Here is a 20187-nt window from a genome sequence, read left to right as displayed (position 1 = left end):
ACTCACTTTCAACACACCACAAATAGTACACTACAATCCTGACCACCTCCTGACGGTCCTCTGACAAGATGATATTGAAACCAGCCAACAGGAAGGCAATGTTTTCATCCACTCCTCTACGGACGATGTGTAGGGTGGGCAGCACTCCTGAGACCAGCAAGAGCGCCATCTAAGAGATTCGGAGATTCGAAAGAATGGAAAATGCGTTGGAATAAGCTACTTTTGCCAAGTTAAATGAAAGAAAAGCGCATTAATTATTCCTTTTAGACAGAAATAACTCAAAAATGGGCTCGTTTCTTAAAGTGTTTACCTGATAAAGTGCAATGAATGCCACAACCAAAGAGATCGCTAGTTTCAAGGGGAACCTAAAAACTGATGGAAAAGAAAGACAAAAAAAAAACCCTCTTACTGACTCCAAACTTTTGAATAATAGTGTATATTTTTTGGACAAAAAATGTGGTTTCAACATTAGGTTTATTAAAAACATTCAAATGTAATAATTACCATCCTCGGGAGTGTAGATGTAAGACTTGGCAGCATCTCGGAGTCTTTCTAATAGTTTTGGTTTTGTTGCGCTGGAACTGAAAAACAAGAGATAATGTTCATAAACAACAACAACAAAACTTAATTCAATAGAATTCTATAATAATACCCCATCATATTCTTTCGAATGCACATTTAGTAAATGCTTTTATCTAAAGTGACTTACAGTACACGTATTACTTTGCACAATGGCTTTTAATGGGATTCAAACCTACAACCTTTGAACAACCAGTCCTGATCTTCAAACTCATGGCTTCTTGGTATTTAAGGCATATCTGAAATTTGTTGATATATACCTTATAGATCTTATGTAGCTCCGCCCCTTTCAACACTGCACTCATTGTGTTCTGTCTTCCGGTTTGTATTTCCACAACAGGAAGGTAAGATCTTACAGATTTATGTTTTAAAATCTTCCCAGTCAACTGACATTTGTTATGACATCCGCTCCATTACAATGCCCATGATAACTTTTGTTAATTCTACAATAAGTAAATCCACTTCACCAGCTAATTACTCTTCACCAGCAATGCTATAGAAATGTAAAGAGCTACCGCAAAAACGGAAGTTCAAAAACAATATTCTAAAGATGGCTGCACACAGGTTTCTCTGGTGCATAAAGTCTATACCTTCCTCCACATAATTGCCATATTTATCAAAAGAAATGATCTCTTCACTATATGCAATTTGCTTTCCTATGGTCAATATCGCTATTAGAACCAAAATATGTGGAAGGTGATCCTCCCCATCCTCTTCTATATGGATCAGAAACGTAGACTTTGTTCAAGCCAGAGCTGAACAAACTTGAGGTTTTCTAAATGTGAGGCTTGCGGCTGAACCTATCGGTGTTCTTCTATGAACAGATCTGCTTTGGGTGGTTTGGCCATGTCTATCCAAAATCCAAGATAGTGGATTTTACCAATAACAATAACTAGGTTGGCCCACGTTTACCGATTAGTCAACCGATATTTATATATGCAACTTTGCTGCATAATGACTGCATAAAAGCAAACAGCTGGATATAAACTAATGCTAATAGATGGTAACAGTCGTGACATTAAACATTTGGGTGTGTGTTTTTGTCACATTGTTTTAACCACTTGAGGTACTACTAATGTTAGCATCCTCTCAGCCTTGAAAGCAAACATACTACTGTTTTTTCTCCACTAACTGCATCTAGTCAACAAATAAATTACTTTATAATGAAATGAAAACATGTACGTTAGTGTACTGTATAACATACAGTTTCATTGTCTGTTTTAAATCCGTATCTGAAGTGTCCCGCTCGCGCAGCCTCACGTGTCAAAACAAACTCCACGAGGCATCAGTGATAGTTTTTATTTTGCCTCTAGAGGCCGCTCTCGTACTGTATAATGACAGCGGACCCTTCTCATCCGGTCCAGCAATGGACACAATCCAGAAAAACTACCGGTATGGATTTTTGCTGATAACTGATTGTTCCAGCAATCGGTTATCTGTGGCGATTAATCGGGAAAACCGATCAATCGGTCGATCTCTACTGTCGAATGCACACAGGCTACGATTTCGGCTCCATTGGTGGCAACGACTGGCTGTCTGGTCAGTGCAAAGATCCACACCGAATAAGACGTGGAACAAACACATTGAGGAAGATCCGAGGAATATGCGGCTCAACCGCCAAGAATATTGCCATTGCCTGCCAAGCATGGAATGGCATAACCAACGAAATTGGGAATCCTGCGGCACCCAAAGCAGCGTATGCTCTCCGGAGTTTCCATGGAACAGGAAACATTTGATCACGTGGCTCACAGGACAATTTTCAATGTTTTTGCATGAAGAAGATCAGCATCTGTGCCGTACAGACAGACTCAATGGCTTTAGCTCACGATTCAGACTCTAAAGACTGCAAGACAGTGGCTGATCACAATCTACCACTCTTTGCATAAGTCAATATACAATAGATGTGATTCAACATCTGTCAATGGAAATGAGGAAGTAGTCCATGTACAATATCCCATCTGCATGGCTATTGTACAGAGTGCTGCTTGCTATAATAGGGAAAAAAAACTCACCTTTCCGAATTCCTTTCCTTTCCTTTCCGAATTCCTTTCCTTTCCTTTCCTTTCCGAATTCCTTTCCTTTCCTTTCCTTTCCTTTCCTTTCCTTTCCTTTCCTTTCCTTTCCTTTCCTTTCCTTTCCGAATTCCTTTCCTTTCCTTTCCTTTCCTTTCCTTTCCTTTCCTTTCCTTTCCGAATTCCTTTCCTTTCCTTTCCTTTCCTTTCCTTTCCTTTCCTTTCCTTTCCTTTCCTTTCCTTTCCTTTCCTTTCCTTTCCTTTCCTTTCCTGTAATTGTAATCCATTCCATTCCCAAAACAGATTCACACGATGAATTTACCTGCCATCAGTATTATAACTGCCACTTTCAATTAATAAGCAACAGAACAAGGCCTGGAATACTTAAGAAACTTTTCTTGAGGTCAAAATGTCATTTTTTTTCTTCAGCAAATGGTCTGTCCAAGAAGTTGTCGAACCATCAGAAAACGTTAACCTCATAATGATGTGGGACAATATTCAAGGAAAGCTTCAGCTCACTGTAAAAGTCTTGTCATGAGTTACTAGTATCATTTCTGCTGTTTTAAGCTTCTCGAACCTTTGGGTTAATAAATAAAGGTGTCCACATATGTGGGCCTCACCTGATTTTGGTGAGCTTTTTCTTCTTGAAAATCTTCTTTACATAATCTCGGTAATAACTGCTACTGAGGTCCTGCAAAACAAAAACAAATAAAAGAGCAACCGATTAGTCCATAATGCAAGCAAAGTATTGGTCACGTCAAACTGTATGATAGACACTGTTTTAGATTTGATAGATTTCATACAGAATGATGGTCTCTATAAAATTTTTCATCTGTAAAAAAAAAAAATTATAGTATGTGTACTTACAGTGTATACCTAAGAAAGTACTGGGTAATACAAGGTAAGTACATGGGTTAAGGTTAGGTTCAGGGTTAGTACCTAGTTATTTGAATTACTATAATAAGTACATAGTATTTACATGGGGAGCAGGACTGTAAAATAAAGTGCTGCCGACAAATTGGTAATTCTGAAAATTGTTTTAGATTTGTCAAATCATTTACTCCCAGTTTAGACACTTTGCGAAGGAATTGTTCCTCTTATTCCATCCAAACTTATTCGTCATTGCGATTATAGCTGAATAACACTGGCATTGTGCGTTTCCTGTGGGAAAACAGCACGCTGTTTGTGTAATGTCCTCTGTGAGTCAAACATAACCCAATCCCATTGAGCTGCTTACAATGATTAGACCTCTGGAATGCAGGTGCCGAGTTTACAAACTCCCCTCTTGCCTTTCCATGTTGCTAAGTCCCTCATTATGAATTAACGCAGTGGTGCTTAACTGGCGGGTCATGACCCAAAAATGGGTCACAGGTTTGTTCTGACAGGGTCACATGCAGTACAGCATGGAAAAATGATGGATCAGTGACAAATAGATCCAGGACAAATAAGAGTGTCCATGATAAAGAAAAGGAAAGTATTTTAAAAACCTAGAGGCAAAACACGAGGCAAGTTTTTTTTTAGAAATGTATTCTTTGTTTTCATAATGGTTTCATGTGGTTTTGAAAACTTTTTGTTCCATGTTCTCATACCATGTTCAAGATAAGTTTCAATTTAATGACTCTAAAAATGTCATGTGATGTAACCAAAAAAATGAGTATATATTTCCTTACATCTTGGGTACATGTGAGTGTACACATATTGTAATTTAAAAAAATGTTTCAATATATTTTTAAAGGTAAAAAGTATATATTTAAAAAAAAAAAAACATCATCAAATTATTAATTCATAAATATCACATTTTCACATATTTCAAATATCACATATCAAATGAGGGAGTTGAACAACAACATTTTACAACCTGAACTAACCTTGTAAGCAATTAAAGAAAACATTAATAAAAGATTATGCCTTAATTTTAAGTTTTTTTTTAAATTTCATCATCCATCTATCTATCTATCTATCTATCTATCTATCTATCTATCTATCTATCTATCTATCTATCTATCTATCTATCTATCTATCTATCTATCTATCTATCTATCTATCTATCTATCTCTATCTATCTATCTATCTTCTTTATTATGATTTTACAACATGAACTAACCTTATTTTTCAAATATTAAGCAGCTTTATTAAAAATATTTTAAATATTACAGTTTAAATTAAATTAGAGTAATGTTAAAAATTTCATTATGTCAAATTATGTCTTAAGAAACAATGTACAATAATAAAATAAAAATAAAAATATATATGAAACAATAATAAAAGATTATGCCTTCATAACGTAATAAGTTTTATTAAGAATTTCATCCTTTTAATATATAGTTTATTCTTTATTATGATATAAGAATAGATGTATAATGCTTATTAATTATTAATCATTAATTTTGGGTGAATTGGACAACATAGCATTTTACAAAATTGTATATTGTAAATGTATATGTATTATAGAAACAATGTACAATAATGAAAAATATAAATGAAACAATAATAAAAGATTATGCCTTCATAAAGTAATGTTTTACTATAAAATTGTATCCTTTTAATATAGCTTTTTCTTCTTTATTATGATATGAGAACAGTTGTATCATCCTGACATTTCAGACATTTCCCTTCGCAACAACAAAGTCTTACCTCAGAGGCATTGGACTTCTCTGTATTCTGTAAGCCCTTGAACAGAAGTAGTGGGTACTGGAAACTAAGAAAGGCCAGACAGGCAATCTGAGGAAGACTGCTGAACAGCGCAAAGTACTTATAGAACTGCAGACATGGAGAAAGAACAGACAAATCAATTTCAAATAACATCAAATGTTCACGGGCCATTTCTTTGGCTATACTACAATATCTTCCACACATATTCTGTGCAAACCAATCATGAAATTGTACTGAAAATGTATATTACAACTCAGACAAGGCTGTCTTTATTTATTGTGAATAATTAAATGGCTTTCAGCATGAACCCAGACAGCCAGTATTTCCTTTGTTTTCTTGCTACTGGTACTTTTTCTTTAGTTCTGACAGAAACTAAAGTGATTAACTGAAGGAAAGCTCCGTGGTGAGATCCCAAGAAGCAGAACAAATTGTTTTGATGTTTGACCATTCATTTAGGAGACACGAGGACAATGGGAACAAAACCGGTTGAGCTTAATAAACTTATCTGAGAGTCTTATTCAACATCCTCTAAAAACACAGTGGCAAACTAAACTAAGAACTGTGCTGAAAATACTCTATAGGCAAAGTTTTAGATACATATAATAACTTGTACCTGTGGCGTTTTGGGACAGTCCACCTTCTGCCAGACCAGAACTCCGAAGTGTGTCCACGACAGCAGGCTTCCCAGAACGTAACCAACCTTGTTATGCAGCGTACCACAGGCCAGAAGAGGGTAGTATAAAGCGGGATAGTACAAAAGAGCCAGGATCATCCAGAACTCTACAGAAATAAACAACAAAATGGTGGATTCAGGTACAGACATGTAATAATTAGACCTAAATGTAAAATAACACTATTGTTTTGTTGTTTGATTAACATTAATGACTTAACAGCAGGTATTTATAGGCTGCTGTCACTTTAAGACCGAATGCACAGATCCAATATAATGATACACATCCATGGGTGTAAAATGGGATTTTGTCGATAACGATGATCAGACGATATTTATAAATAAAACGTTGATATATGAAATGATTTTAAAACTCAAAATATACTTTAAATGTGAAACTTAAACATCCAGTAGGCAGTGACAAATCACTGTTAATGAGCGAATAATTGAGTCATTATCTCAACCGATTCGTTCAAACGGCTGATCATTTCAGGAATGAAACATTCGACTTTGAGTAGTCATTGAATCATTCATTCAGCCGATTCGTTCAAACAGATGGATTTATTCAGTAATGAAACATCGCTTGATGCTGAGAGATGCTAGACAGTTCTGCTGTGGCTTTGTTTGGAACTATTTTCATTGGCGAAATAGAGCAAAACAGGCAATATGTCGAAATGTAAGTCATTTAATATTGAAAGGTTGTAAGTTCAAACCCACTACTGTGCGATCTATGAGAGATCACCAATGTGTCTTGGAGCAAGAGAGTTATATAAACTTATTTTTAGTGTCAATTGACTTGAATTTGGGTCCTGTTCCTCATACAAAACTATTGCATTGCTTCAGGATACTTTGAATACTGTGTTACAGTCGTATTAGAAATTATTACTGTTTTTGTTATTTATGCTATTTATTGTGATCTAGATGTTCGACACTGTAAAAAATGATATGATCAATAAGTTATGATAACATGTTTTTAAATTGCTTTTACTCATCAAAATAAGTTTTAAAAAAAAGTATAACTTTTTTATAAGTTATACAACATTCAACTCATTTTTTAAAGTCAGTTTAATGTCTTAAGTTGAAATTACTTAAATTTTTAAGTAAAATCAACTTGGATGTTTAAGGCAGCAACTTTTTTTTTCTTTTCTTTTACCATATACCAAATGGTACCAGTCATTTAACATCTCATTTTCAAAGAACCAAGAACTGTTAAAAGTCTGAATATCAATAAAATATTGGTCAAAACTACCAATATCTGTCTTTTTTTAAGTGTTCAACTGTTACAGTACTTTTATCAAATTTTTTTGAGCACGATGCTCTGAGTCCACATTTACATTCATTATTCTTTGGCATTTCTTCTTTTGTGTTCAACGCAAGAAGGAAACTCAGATTAGGAACAATGGGAGGATGGAGTAAATGATGGCAGAATCATTCTTTTAACCTCAGATTGCTCCAGGAGGATTGTGTACTGCAAGTTACTTTGAGTAAAATGACTTGCTTGATCATATGATTTTTTTTACTTCGGAAACAGCAAAACATGTCATATGATTGAGAATGAGGAGAATAACAATAGTGTCCCATCCACACTAACAGACTTATGTCTCAAAATGTACCTATTAAAGCACCAAATAGTTACATAATGCAAATGCAGTATTAAGAAACAAAAAATGCAGGCGATAATCCAATTACAAAACACAACTAAGAAGGACTAGCAGTACAGAGGGGGGAAAAAAGATCAGGTAGGGTGCTACTTTTCATCCTCTTGTGTGAACTGAGCCTACTTTGGATAGGTGCCATCTTGTGAATAGAGAGAGTGTTCAATGTAAATTCGATAGCACTGGTGCAGGGTGAGCCACTATTCCCCATGAGATATCCCTGCTAACCGGTGAATTTCCCAAACACTTTGGTGGCCTGAAATCTTTCTAACAGCATTGATTTACATTATGATAAAAAAGAATCTCTTCTTTTTGAATCTTTAAAAAAGTACAGTTGAGTCCTAAATGTTGGCGGATCAAGGTTAGCTCCTTGTGGGAATCGACCCAGCAACCTTCAGTTTGGCAGTCGTGAGCCTTAACCACTAGGCCACATGATAAAATAATACACAGTAGTAGTGATTTTGCCTTTAACTCTTTCCCCACCATTGACGTAAATGTACGGCTTTTTGTGTTTTCACTGTTAAAGGTGCTCTAAGTAACTTTTTTTTTACCTTAACTGAACAGCTTCGGAGTCATTGGAATGGTTATATTACTTATTTCGGGTTGAATGGTGGTCGTTTCGCACCCCCCTGGTGCCCGTGAGCGGAAAATCCGCACTTGCAACTTTGAGCCGGCGGGCCGCCGGCCGCTGCGTCAGGAAGTATCGCGTGATATCAGGTCTCGCGATGTAAACAATTGCTTTACGGCCAAAAGAAATCTGCTAAAATGCTGTCATTATTGCGCTCCCTCACGCTGTCCGAACCCGAATGAAGAAGACGTTTTAAAGAATGTCCCATCTGCTTTGATGTCGTTGATCTATAGCCTCTGGTGTCTGAGAATCGCCAACGAGTTTTTACAACAATGTTGTCAAATATCTATTCCGAAGCTGTGGGGGGAGCTCTAGAGAGAAACCTGCGAGCAAAAAGCGAGAATACAGCGAAGAAATCCCGAAACTACTGAGCCCTGCTTTAAACAGTAGCCGGGGGTGCTGTGACATCTTCTGAAAGAGTACCGAATCTCCTGATCAAAACACAGACGAAAAAGAAGCAGAAACATGTAAAATAACGCGATAATCAACATTAAACGGCATTTAAATCAAAACTGCCTAATGTTACTGAATGAAATGTCGACCCAGGACGAGCTACAGGACTGTAAGGCTTTGGGGGCACGATTTACTCCATCTGTGTTTTGATCATCGTTCTGAATCTGATCTAGACGTAGTCTTTGACAAAAAGGTTGCTTTTTTTTAAAGAAACTTACACACATTCAAGTGTTGATAAAAAAGGATGCATGAAGCTAGAATAAAACAGGGTTGTTTTTTTTTTGTTTTTTTAAAGCAGAGGCTCTGTTCTTTCTTTTGATGTATTGCATATTCAGATATTCATAAAACAAAATATTCTGGAGGCCATGAAATGTTTGTGAAAATGATCAAAAGTCCAGGCGGTGGCTGGCAATTTAAAAAAATTAAAAAAATAAAAAACTGGTGGGGAAAGAGTTCCCAAATATGAGGAAAATGTAATATGAGAACTAAACACTAAACTTGGTTAAGGTATTTATCTGACAAAATTGTTTGGCAAAAAAAAAGGTAAATTAAAATTACAGGTTTTATTTTACTATGAAAAATGCAAAAAGCTCACAGGAAAAAGCATGCATTCACTACAACATAACCAGTTATTAATATTTAATTGGTTCTCTCTTGCTTTCGCATGTTCATAATCTCTTTGTATGACCAAAAAAAATCATGTCCACGCAATTTGCCATGTTTCATTTTTCACATTCACAACTACAATATGCTTTACAAAAATCTTTAACACATGTCAAAAATATTTGAATTAAGAGTGAAGATGTCAGTTTTCCTAGACCGGAAATCACTTTTGGCCACTACAGTCAATATACACTCATGAAATATTCACACTAAATGCATTTCACCACTTCATGAAGCAAGAGATCTGGCCGTCGTACCTTTGTACACGGTGTCTTTAGTGAAAGGAAGTGGTTGGTGACTGAGGACCATTCCGACCAGCTTGCAGAAGAGAACTCCATACACAGCTACGGCAAGACCCTTGTGTTGTGTGTGGTCTAAAAAGTTTACTGGGCTGAAATAAAAACAGAAAAAAAATGATGTTGGTGGTTGCCAGGGTGTTGCTAGGGTGTTTGTTTCCATGGCAGATGTCAAACTGACCTGAGTAAACCTGTGAGTCCCCTCTGATTGACACCCAACTTCTGTCGTCTGGCCAGGATGGCAAGAACCAGCATGACCACCAGCTTTGGACACAAAGAGAGGACAATCTGTCAGTCTTACACCCCCCTGACTTTCTCTAATGGCCCACCAGAGACTGGAGCTGCTGTGCCGTCCACCTCTTCTTAACCTCTTCTGCATCACAGCTTCTTGGTTCAAATGAAAGCCCAGACCCCCATGAAACAAGGGCGGAGCGGCCTCTGTTTCTGGTGTGAGTAAGTGCCTGGGGTCAGTGACCTGAAGTGACCTGTAACACTTTTAGGAAGCGTCACGGCCTAAGGTGACGTCTGAGTCCACATGGGTTCATCATAGTCAATTAGCATGTGGCTTTTTGTATCATATCAAAGAAAGCAAAAGGCTAGCAACTCAGTGGGAAGTCTGGCAGTTACAAAATGAATGACAACAAATGCATTGCATTCCTTTTAAATGGTTTCTTTACACAAGTGCTACGACAGTACTATGGTATCAGGTGGAAATACTACGGTACTTTGCCATTGGTCAACTTACATGGACTATTCAATGGCAAATGCTCATACCAAAATATAGGGATTAGCAGGGCTATTATAGATATCTAAAACTAAAAGCATAAAATACTTTTCCTTACTTAAAATAAGATAAACTTTAACTGAAATAACAAAAAAAGGTACACTCATTTTATTTCAGCTAGTAGCCAATGCAAATTTCTCATTTTCATTTAGTTTAATGATGTACTAAAACTGAAAGGAAAATTTATAAAAACTAATACTCTCAAATTGATTAATTGCGACACACACACACACACACACACACACACACACACACACACACACACACACACACACACACACACACACACACACACACACACACACACACACACACACACACACACACACACACACACACACACACACACACACACACACACACACACACACACATATATATACACACACATTGTATATATAGATAGTCACACACACACATTAATATTATATATTTACAAACTTATGTCAGATGAGATTAATCGATTAGACAGCACTAATAAAAACTATTTATTCATGTTTAAAAGAAAACAATACAATTATGTAAATTAATAAAATTTTAACTAAAACGCAAAAACAAAAATAAAAACAGAAAATATAAGAATAAAAACATAATACTAAAATAACAGTGAAGATTAGGATGGCCGATATAATGTCAATATGTTGTTTCTAGAGTGTTCTGGATGGTTGCTAAGACGTTTCTAGGGTGTTCTGAGTGGATGCTAAGACGTTTCTAGAGTGTTCTGGATGGTTGCTAAGACGTTTCTAGGGTGTTCTGGATGGTTGCTAAGACGTTTCTAGGGTGTTCTGAGTGGTTGCTAAGACGTTTTTCTAGAGTGTTCTGGATGGTTGCTAAGACGTTTCTAGGGTGTTTTGAGTGGATGCTAAGACGTTTCTAGAGTGTTCTGGATGGTTGCTAAGATGTTTCTAGGGTGTTCTGAGTAGTTGCTAAGACGTTGCTGGGGTGTTCTGAGTGGTTGCTAAGTCATTTCTAGAGTGTTCTGGATGGTTGCTAAGACGTTGCTGGGGTGTTCTGGGTGGTTATTTATTAGCATAATTCAAAAGAGCCCACCCCAAAATTTCTATGATATTAATAAATAAAATATTAATATAATAATAAATAAATAAACATTTATAAAACATTTATTGGTAAATGTAATGATCTATAATTCTTTTACAAATTATTTACTCAAGAAACCCACATACACCTAAGCACCCCCTCCAAGGATATTGCTAGATTTTGACACAAAAGTGCATCTCAGATTATCCAAATATTGTCAGTTTAATCATTCTGGCCAATATATATATTGGTCTATCACTAGTACTTTGATATTTACCATGGTACTGACTGATTGCAATATTCCAAGTACTCAAAGATACTGAATTTTGGACAGACCAATACAGAGAAAGAATAGAAGGAAAAAACCAAAAGAGAAAATTGAGAATATGCAGAAAGAAGTACATCTCATCAGAAGGGAACTCACAGATATTGCAGCAATGCATATGTGGAAGAGGCCTTCTTCAGCTGTGGGGTCACATGGTGGGATAACTCTGAAAATTTCACAAACACAGAGTATTTATCATAAGCTGGTGAGATCCAGGCCGATTACTCAACCTGCACACGCTCCCTCCTTTCCTAAGCAACAGACCATTACTAACAAGAGCACTTTTGCTGAACCTCTTCAAGTGAAGATTATTCATTTAAACCGATTGTCGTAGGTAATGTGACTTGACGTGGAACGCCAGCACACGGATCCGATCACACTTCCAAGTAAACTGGAATGCTGGGATGGAATTAGGAAACCTCTAGATGAATGAAAAGGCCCTTATTTCATTTGATTTCACCAACAGAGGAAGTCTTGGACGAAGCTAATATGTGACGCATTGAAGTAACCCTATCTTCACAGTTTGGTGTCTTGTTGCCGAAAAGTCTCTTGCATATGTGAAAAGAATCAAAAAGAAAAGATCAAAAAGAAAATCTCGGCATGAATCGCAGTGATGGATGTGTATATCACTTTCAGCAGAAATATAATCAGATGTGTTTGCACACCTGTAGACTTGGAACCATAAAAATGTTCTGGGTAGTGCATTATGGGATGGCAACAAGACTATATGACAAGCAGCAATAAAGATAATATCTAATGAATATCTGATTACGTTACCCATGTTATCAAGCTAAAATCACAAAACTAAGTTAATGTCTAAACCCAGCGGACCTATGAATGCACCTTATATATATATGCAAATATATATTTTAGAAATGGAAATTATAATAACATAAAATACATGTATGTGTAATTTAGTATAAATTATAAAAATAATATATATCATATTTAAAATGAATAACTACATATACACTACCGTACAAAAGAAAAGGGTCAGTGAGATTTTCTTTAATGTTTTTGAAAGAAGTCTCTTCTGCTCTCCAAGGCTGCATTTATTTGATCAAAAATACAGTACATTTTTATTATTATTATTACAATTTGAAATATCTGTTTTCTATTTGAATGTTTTAAAATGTAATTTATTCCCGTGATGTCAAAGCTAAATTTTCAGCATCATAACTCCAGTCTTCAGTGTCACATGATCCTTCAGAAATCATTCTAATATGATGATTTGCTGCTCAAGAAACATTTCTGATTATCATTATGAATGATGCAAACAGTTGTGCTACTTAATATTTTTGTGGAAACACGAAAAACTTGATTCTTTGATGACTACAAAGTTCAAAAGAGCAGCATTTATTTGAAATAGAAATCTTTTGTAACATTATAGATGTCTTTACTGTCACTTTTGATCAATTTAATGCATCCTTGATGAACAGAAGTATGAATTTCTTTTTTTGAAAGATTATACATTTTACATGTTCAGTTATAAAGATGCAAAAATGTATTACAAACGTAAGTGAAATACATTCAAATTGTAATTTTCTCACATATAATGAATCACAACACTTCGAATGAATGAATTTAAAATTGAAACATCTATAAAACACCAAATTAAGAGTACTTACTCGACAGGAGGTTTGGTTGGCACTGCATTTTCGTACCATTCTGAGTAATCGTAGTAGTCTTTCCCAGTTTCAGCACTCATGGTGCCAACCTACAGATGAAACAGAAGTTTCAGAGAGCTCCAATAACTTAGAGAGCAGCCGAAATCACTTTTTCACACTCCTGCGGGACACAAATTCGCTCAGGTTTGGGGAAGAAAAAAAAGAAAGTTTCCTCCAAAGTTTGGCAGCTGGAAACTGCTGGTTTGTGTTCTGTTCCTAAAGTCTAATTTAGCCCCCTTGTTCAGGTGCACTGCGACCGAGAGCTGTGAGGAGCAATGTGACGGGTTCCTTTCTGGAGCATGCCAACCCAAAACGTCTTTACTTCAGCTTGGATCTCCTTTTCAGATTGGGGATTACCACCTCACTGGAAACCAGGAGAGAGAGGAAAGCAGTGGAGAGAGAGAAAGAGAGAGAGAGGGGGTGAAAGCAATCCAGAGAGAAGTTTTCCTGATTTCCAGATGGGGCGGCCGATCTCTCCTGCCACCTGTAGTTCAGAGCGATTAGGAGGACTTCCAAGGGCCGTCCTGTGGCTGGTATTGAGAGGTTGAATGAGCGCTGGACTTATAAAACTCAGCCAAAGCTGGCTGGAAGTGTGTGGGGGCCGAATGCTGACATATTCCAGAGTGATAACAGGGAAATTCATGTGTGTGAGCTTCAGTTATCAGGCTGTGGAGATTCCCAGAGGTGACTCAAAGTGGGAGGTATAAGGAAATCATTTCCATTAACCACACACATGATGAATTGACAGGCACGTGAAGAATCGAGTCAGGTGCAGAACGTTACACATTCTGAAAAAACTGTGAAATTTACGGTAAAATAACAGCAGCTGTGGTTGCCAGAACTTCACTGTAAAAAATAAGCTAGAAACATTTTAGGTTTTACTGGACTGAAAAAAAAGAAAATAATTGTTTTTTTTTCTTAAATGATATAACGTTAATTTTCCATTCTACTAAAGCACTAACTCTACTAAAGTCTTTTGGTTGAAGCGTCAATGTTTTGGTTGCATGGAGCGTCAGAAATCGGTCAAGTTTCATTAAGAATGTCTTAATTTGCATCTCGAACATAAATGAAAGTCAGAGTGGGACTTTTATTTTTAGGTGAATTAACTCTTTAAGATGGATAAATCCACTGTTGTCATTTTTTAGATCATAAAAATAACTCATTAGACGAACTAGGTATAATTGAATTTAGAAACTCCTCTAAATGTACAACATAACTGAACATTTAACACTTTTATTAACTAACAACATATTTCCCTTTACAGAAAAAAACATTAAATAATACTTTAATCGCCAAATTTACTTTTAAAGCAGTCCCTTGCAAAGCATGCTGGGAACTACAGATCCACTGCCCAGATAGTTGTCAACAAAAATGATTCATGCAGTTTTAAAACAAATGAACATTGTATAAAAAACAATGTTGCTGTAATTGGTTATACCAACTTAAAATGTGTTAACTTAATTAACTTTGGTAACTTAATTAAATTAAAGTTAACTAAACTTAATATTTTAAGTCAAGCACATACATACACATACTTTAAGTAGAAACAACACATTATTTCTTATTCTAATGCTGAATTTTAAGTTGTGATAAATAATCACAGCAATCCTTTTTTACAGTGAAAGTCAGTTTTAAATATATTAGGTTGATTGAACACAGTTAAATTAAGTTGTGAAAAAATGTTTTAAAAAAATCGTGTTACTTTAGCTTATTTTAATTAATTAGCCTAAACTGAACAAGAGGCAAAAATATATTTTTTGAGTGTACTAACTCCGATCACTTTGTCAGATTTAAACAAGCACACAAAATGTATTATATAATATTTAGTTTCCTCCTATATCCAATACAAAGATCTCCAGCCATATAAATGAAACTGAACATCAGATTAGATACATTATCCACATTTCATTTTTAATTATATCATAAAATGTTTCCATTAAAGCACAACAAAGAGAGTTCACTGTGCAATTGTTTCAAGACAGTTAAGCTCTTCTATGAATGAATGCTCTGCTATGATGTAAGATGTGTAGCCACGCCCATTGCCCCACCCACCAACTGACCACGCCCCCTTCACAAGCATGAGGGACCCTTCAGCTGAACATTAAACTGATTATACAGGGATTACAGTCAAACGCAATTTACAAATCCATTTCTAACAATGCTGAGAACTTCTCAAACAACATTCGTCCATCAGGAAAAACAAAGCAGGATTGACTAATAACAGTTGCAGAACAAAGAATGCTTTAAAGAGCTCTGATTACATCATGGAAATGTGCCTGAAAGTTTGCTTAAATATCTTGTTGGGAGAAGGTCAACAGTATTTTCCATTAAACACCTTTGTGTGGAAGGTTCTGACGCATCTACAGTAGTTTCCAAATAACATTGACAATGGATTCCGAAACCTACCTGATCTACCTAGAGATATGAGGCTAATTCCTTTCCTAGACTTCCTATCTTTCCTCTCCTATTTCAAAGAACCCAATAGCTATTCCAAAAAAAGATATAGTGCACCATTCACTGGAGACATGAAGTTATCTCACAGCTATATTTATTTTCATAGTGAGTCAGGCTGACACATGTAGAAGCTTGATCTGTGTAATATCTCTCCTACTGCACCATTCACACCATATTACATACTGGACCAGTGCTATTGTAACAAATGACCCCGACAGTATTACACGGCAAAGCCCGACAATATCATGGACCGCCATTGTGGGTGGCCTTTGAAATGGTGTAGTGTGCTTAGAGGATTCATTCTGGCATGGTTAAACCTAAATGGGATCCTGTCAGTGTCCACAGGAGCTCTTAACAAGGGTGAAACTGATTAAGAAGGCAACACCACGGAGCACACAACACAAGATGGATGCTGCGTGTAATGACTTCATATCAGCCACCATCACTCAAGGGCTCTGGGGAAAACCTACAGAGAAAACTGTCTCCATGGTGCTAACATGACCGCGCCATTGACAGTAAAGCTTTTAGAGGATAATGAAGGTCAGGCGACAACCGAGACTGCCATTGCATTAGCTGACAGCGCATTTCTAACTATTAGAGTTGTTGTTGGAGCTGATGAAGATAAAAGTATAAGAAACGTGAATGATGAGAACTGAAAATGGCACATCTAAACACAATCATTCCTCACATTTGTTAAGTGTTTTTCTTAACAAAATCATAAAACGGGGCCACATAGCTTTCACCAACCAATAGGCCTATTTGAAGTGACTTTCTGTGTTGACTTATGGTGCATTCAAGTCATGTTGGAAAGATCATATTTAAAAAAACTCAAGTCGTATTTACCACTAGGTAGCTCGGGATAATTTTAATACACAAGTTCCTGAGTTGGGCAGGCCATTAACTTTAAACATGGCGAAGGGGAGAACTGTTGCTGCTATTTTTTACTAGTTTTTCCCACAACAGCTACTGTACATCGCCTTGTCTTGTCATTAAAGCAGTGCATATTTACATATATGAATAATCATTTGAGGCGTACTGTATGTTTTATACATGGCGAAAATAGCCTGCATTTGACCGAAATTCCAGAATTGTCAGCAAGATGAGTATCTACATAGCGCAGTGAATGTTTATATGGTTGTCAATGAATGAGACGCTAAATAAATATCAATTTGGCTTTAATAAGATTTTCCCAATAAATAGGCAAGACTAAACCTGGTGTCCTCATATGGTTCCTGCTCTTCCTGACAACAAAGAACTTGAATGCAATGAGCGCGTGATCACGACTTCAAAAGTGGGAACTAGGAAATTTCCGATTGCACATCGGAATATAAAAAATACAAACTTCCCAGGAGGACTTGAACCCTTTTTTGCTATCTTAAACAGAAAATATGGGCGTGGTAAATACAGGAATGCCCCTCCCCCTTTAAAAATAGCCAATAGGCTTTAGCTTACATCAAGCGCATCAAAAATGAATTGCTATCATTACTCTGTTATTTGGAAATGTATCAAATACAATGAAATGAAAAAATAAGAAAAATGTCATTTTAAAGTCAGTGCATTAGAAATGGAATAACAAACCCATCCTAAGGCGATTAAAGGATATTTAGCAAGTATATAGCAAATCTTGACTACTTGATTCTTTATATCATTCCAAAATGTAAACTATCTATCCCTAAGCTCTTATCTGCTAAACGTGACCATAAGGCATGAAGATTTTATTTACCAGCACAATTTTCTGTAAAGCTGAAACATAATGTGTATTGAGAAAAGCTATAGGCTACAAATAAAACTGACGACTTTAACTGACAAATCACATTACATTTTTCATTCAAATAGCATGTAAAAAAAATCCATTTTCTGTGCAAAATATGTGTGTTATAAATTACAAACTATCATAGTATTGTTATGGACTCGTCTCTTGTGAAAATGCAATTGTCCAATGCTAATCTACCTGTTGCCACAATACCAGGGTGTTGCTAAGGTGTTCTGAGAGGCTTTTAGCAAGTTGCTACTCAGTTGCTAAGGTGTTCTTTCAAGTTAGCTGGCCCAAGAAAAAAAAAAAAAAAAAAAAGCCCACCCTCAAATTGAGAGAAATGGCGTCTCACCTTCACCATGCATGGGATTTTCTCAACGTTTCATCGTCGAAAATAGTAAGTGTAATATCTCAATCATCATTCAAGTTTATAGCACGGTGCGACGCCAAAGTTCAGCATGTTGGAAATAGTTAAACGCGACAAACTAACGTTGGTTCTTCTTGAGGCGCATGCAAGGTGCAAGTGGTTTGTTACACGCCCAAATGATGCAATTGCTTTTGTTTATTAACGAGTGTTTGAGGATGTTACATGCATTGCATTGGTTAGCTTAATGTTAGGCTAATTAACATCGAAAGATAAGTAACGGATTTTTTATGAATGAATGAATGACGCAGTAAAGTGTTTTTTACTAGGGTGTTTTTCAATGGCGCGTGTGAAAAGCAAGTTGTTTTAATAATTTACCATCTCTTGACATCAGATGAAGACGCACACCTGATCCATCATCACATTGTGCATCTTTGGTCAATATTGGCCCACGTGCATTCATACTCAAAACAATCGATAATTTATGCAACAGTTTCAATAACATTTATATATTTTTTTCCCGTGCTTTGTGTCTAATATGTTTATATTTACTTTGCGCATATATATTTTTAAATATATACAGATCCATTTATTTATAATTTTTTGTTGTGAGAAAGTAAATTTTTTTATTTACATTTTCCAATAGTTTCCCAATTCCCAATCTTTTCCTTTCTCAAATTCGTAAAAAAATTAAATACAATACACACAATTTTTTTATTTTTTTTTATTAAAAAACAGAAACAATTTAACCATCAAACTGACTCCATTTTAAAACATAAAAAAAAATCACTTCTTACCTTGAATCAAAGAGATGCAATGCAAAATTCCTCCGAATGCAGTATATTCCGTAAGTTTCTTCAGCAAAGCGTATCACACACTTGGGGTAGGCCTACCTGCTTTAACTTTTGCAATAACCATTATGTTCAATGTTTTGAAAGTGGATAAGGATTTGTCTGAACACTGCATGCCTCTCTGCAGACTTTGACCCTTTTTTTGCAGTGGCCACAATATCTTGGTAACGAACTTCGGGAAGAAAAAAGACACAAGGAAAGTGCTGTTGTAAGATAGGACACCTCTTGGCTGAAGTTCAAAGCAGTGGCCTTTGATCACTGATACGAAACATCACCAAGGGAAATTGATACATGCTTTGCTCTGCATTCGCATAGTATTGGATAGTTGGATCAAAGTTTTTTTTGTGCAGGACTACAAACCATACAAAACATTTGTATCTTATTGCATTTGAACACATACACATTGTAAAGACCATTGGATGAAGCTTTATAGTCCCTTTTGTATCAGGGAACAAGTAACCTTGCAACATCTGTTTACTCTTTCTTTACATCAAGCAGAGTGGCCTTCTGACTTCAGCTATAGCAACAGAACAAAACTTATATATGCACTGCATGTTCTATATGCAGTGTAAACCAGCTAAAACACTATAATTGTATTCTAATTAATGTGAACTTTTTTTTTCACAATTGTTTTTCTTTATCTTCTCTGATTATGCAGCGAGAATGGATCAAGATTGAATACCAGGAGCTGGATTTAGTTTTTGAGCGAGTGAATGTGAAGGTTAATCAGGTTTAAACACTACGAGCCTGTAGATCGAACACGTAATATTTATGAAGATGACGTCATTTTGTGTTTTGTACGGAATTTGGCTCTATCGGCTATTTATTATATTGCAAAAAAGCTTCGCCACGGTAATTATTGGGGTCCAATATTTTATATATAAGCATGATAAGTCCTTCAGACCAGGTCTCAGGGAAGTCACTATACTTTCAATGATTCAATAAATACAATAAACCATTTTATAATATACTGTAGTATTTATTTTATGTCTTTTAAGGACAATGTGGACTTGGTTAATCCGGATTCAGACCATATGGACTGTGTGAACGCAGATAATCCAGATCAAGATCTTGAGGTTGAATCGCACACATCCGATGACAGTCCTTCGTCTTTCTCCTCAAAGTGCAATTCTTTCGCCTACAAAACAACCCGGGATCATTCCCGACCCCTTTTTGAGTGGCAAGCCAATCTTTCCAATTGAAGACACACCGCCACATTTACACTCACATGTAAGTATCATTCTGTCCTCTTTCATAAATGCATAAATATATAGTTTCAGAACATCTAGTTTCTGAAGGTACGCCACTATGTGACATTGAATGATTGTGGAGTCTTGCACTCA

The 20187-nt window shown here is 36.1% G+C and overlaps 1 protein-coding gene across 2 annotated transcripts in view; it reads right to left on the bottom strand.

Annotated features, from left to right (window-relative positions):
- The window catches only part of stra6 (signaling receptor and transporter of retinol STRA6), a 29318-nt gene extending 10356 nt beyond the window's left edge, over positions 1-18962 (bottom strand). The window contains exons 1-11 of one of the 2 annotated variants that reach the window (XM_082159459.1): positions 18791-18962; positions 13384-13472; positions 11855-11921; positions 9790-9872; positions 9570-9703; positions 5857-6023; positions 5226-5351; positions 3212-3282; positions 505-581; positions 311-372; positions 7-169 (exon numbers count right to left, since the gene is read on the bottom strand). In XM_082159459.1, coding sequence (XP_082015585.1) covers positions 7-169; positions 311-372; positions 505-581; positions 3212-3282; positions 5226-5351; positions 5857-6023; positions 9570-9703; positions 9790-9872; positions 11855-11921; positions 13384-13463 — 1030 coding nt within the window. In that variant the 5' untranslated portion in view covers positions 13464-13472; positions 18791-18962. Of the gene's footprint in view, positions 1-6; positions 170-310; positions 373-504; positions 582-3211; positions 3283-5225; positions 5352-5856; positions 6024-9569; positions 9704-9789; positions 9873-11854; positions 11922-13383; positions 13477-18790 lie in introns of both variants that reach the window. The other variant, XM_082159460.1, reaches the window with a different exon arrangement.
- Between the last annotated feature and the right edge of the window lie 1225 nt (positions 18963-20187).

Source organism: Leuciscus leuciscus (assembly GCF_965113295.1).
Source record: "Leuciscus leuciscus genome assembly, chromosome: 25".
Classification (NCBI taxonomy): domain Eukaryota; kingdom Metazoa; phylum Chordata; class Actinopteri; order Cypriniformes; family Leuciscidae; genus Leuciscus; species Leuciscus leuciscus.
The sequence above is the reverse complement of the archived record's forward strand: the minus strand, read 5'-3'. Positions and strand labels throughout refer to the sequence as shown.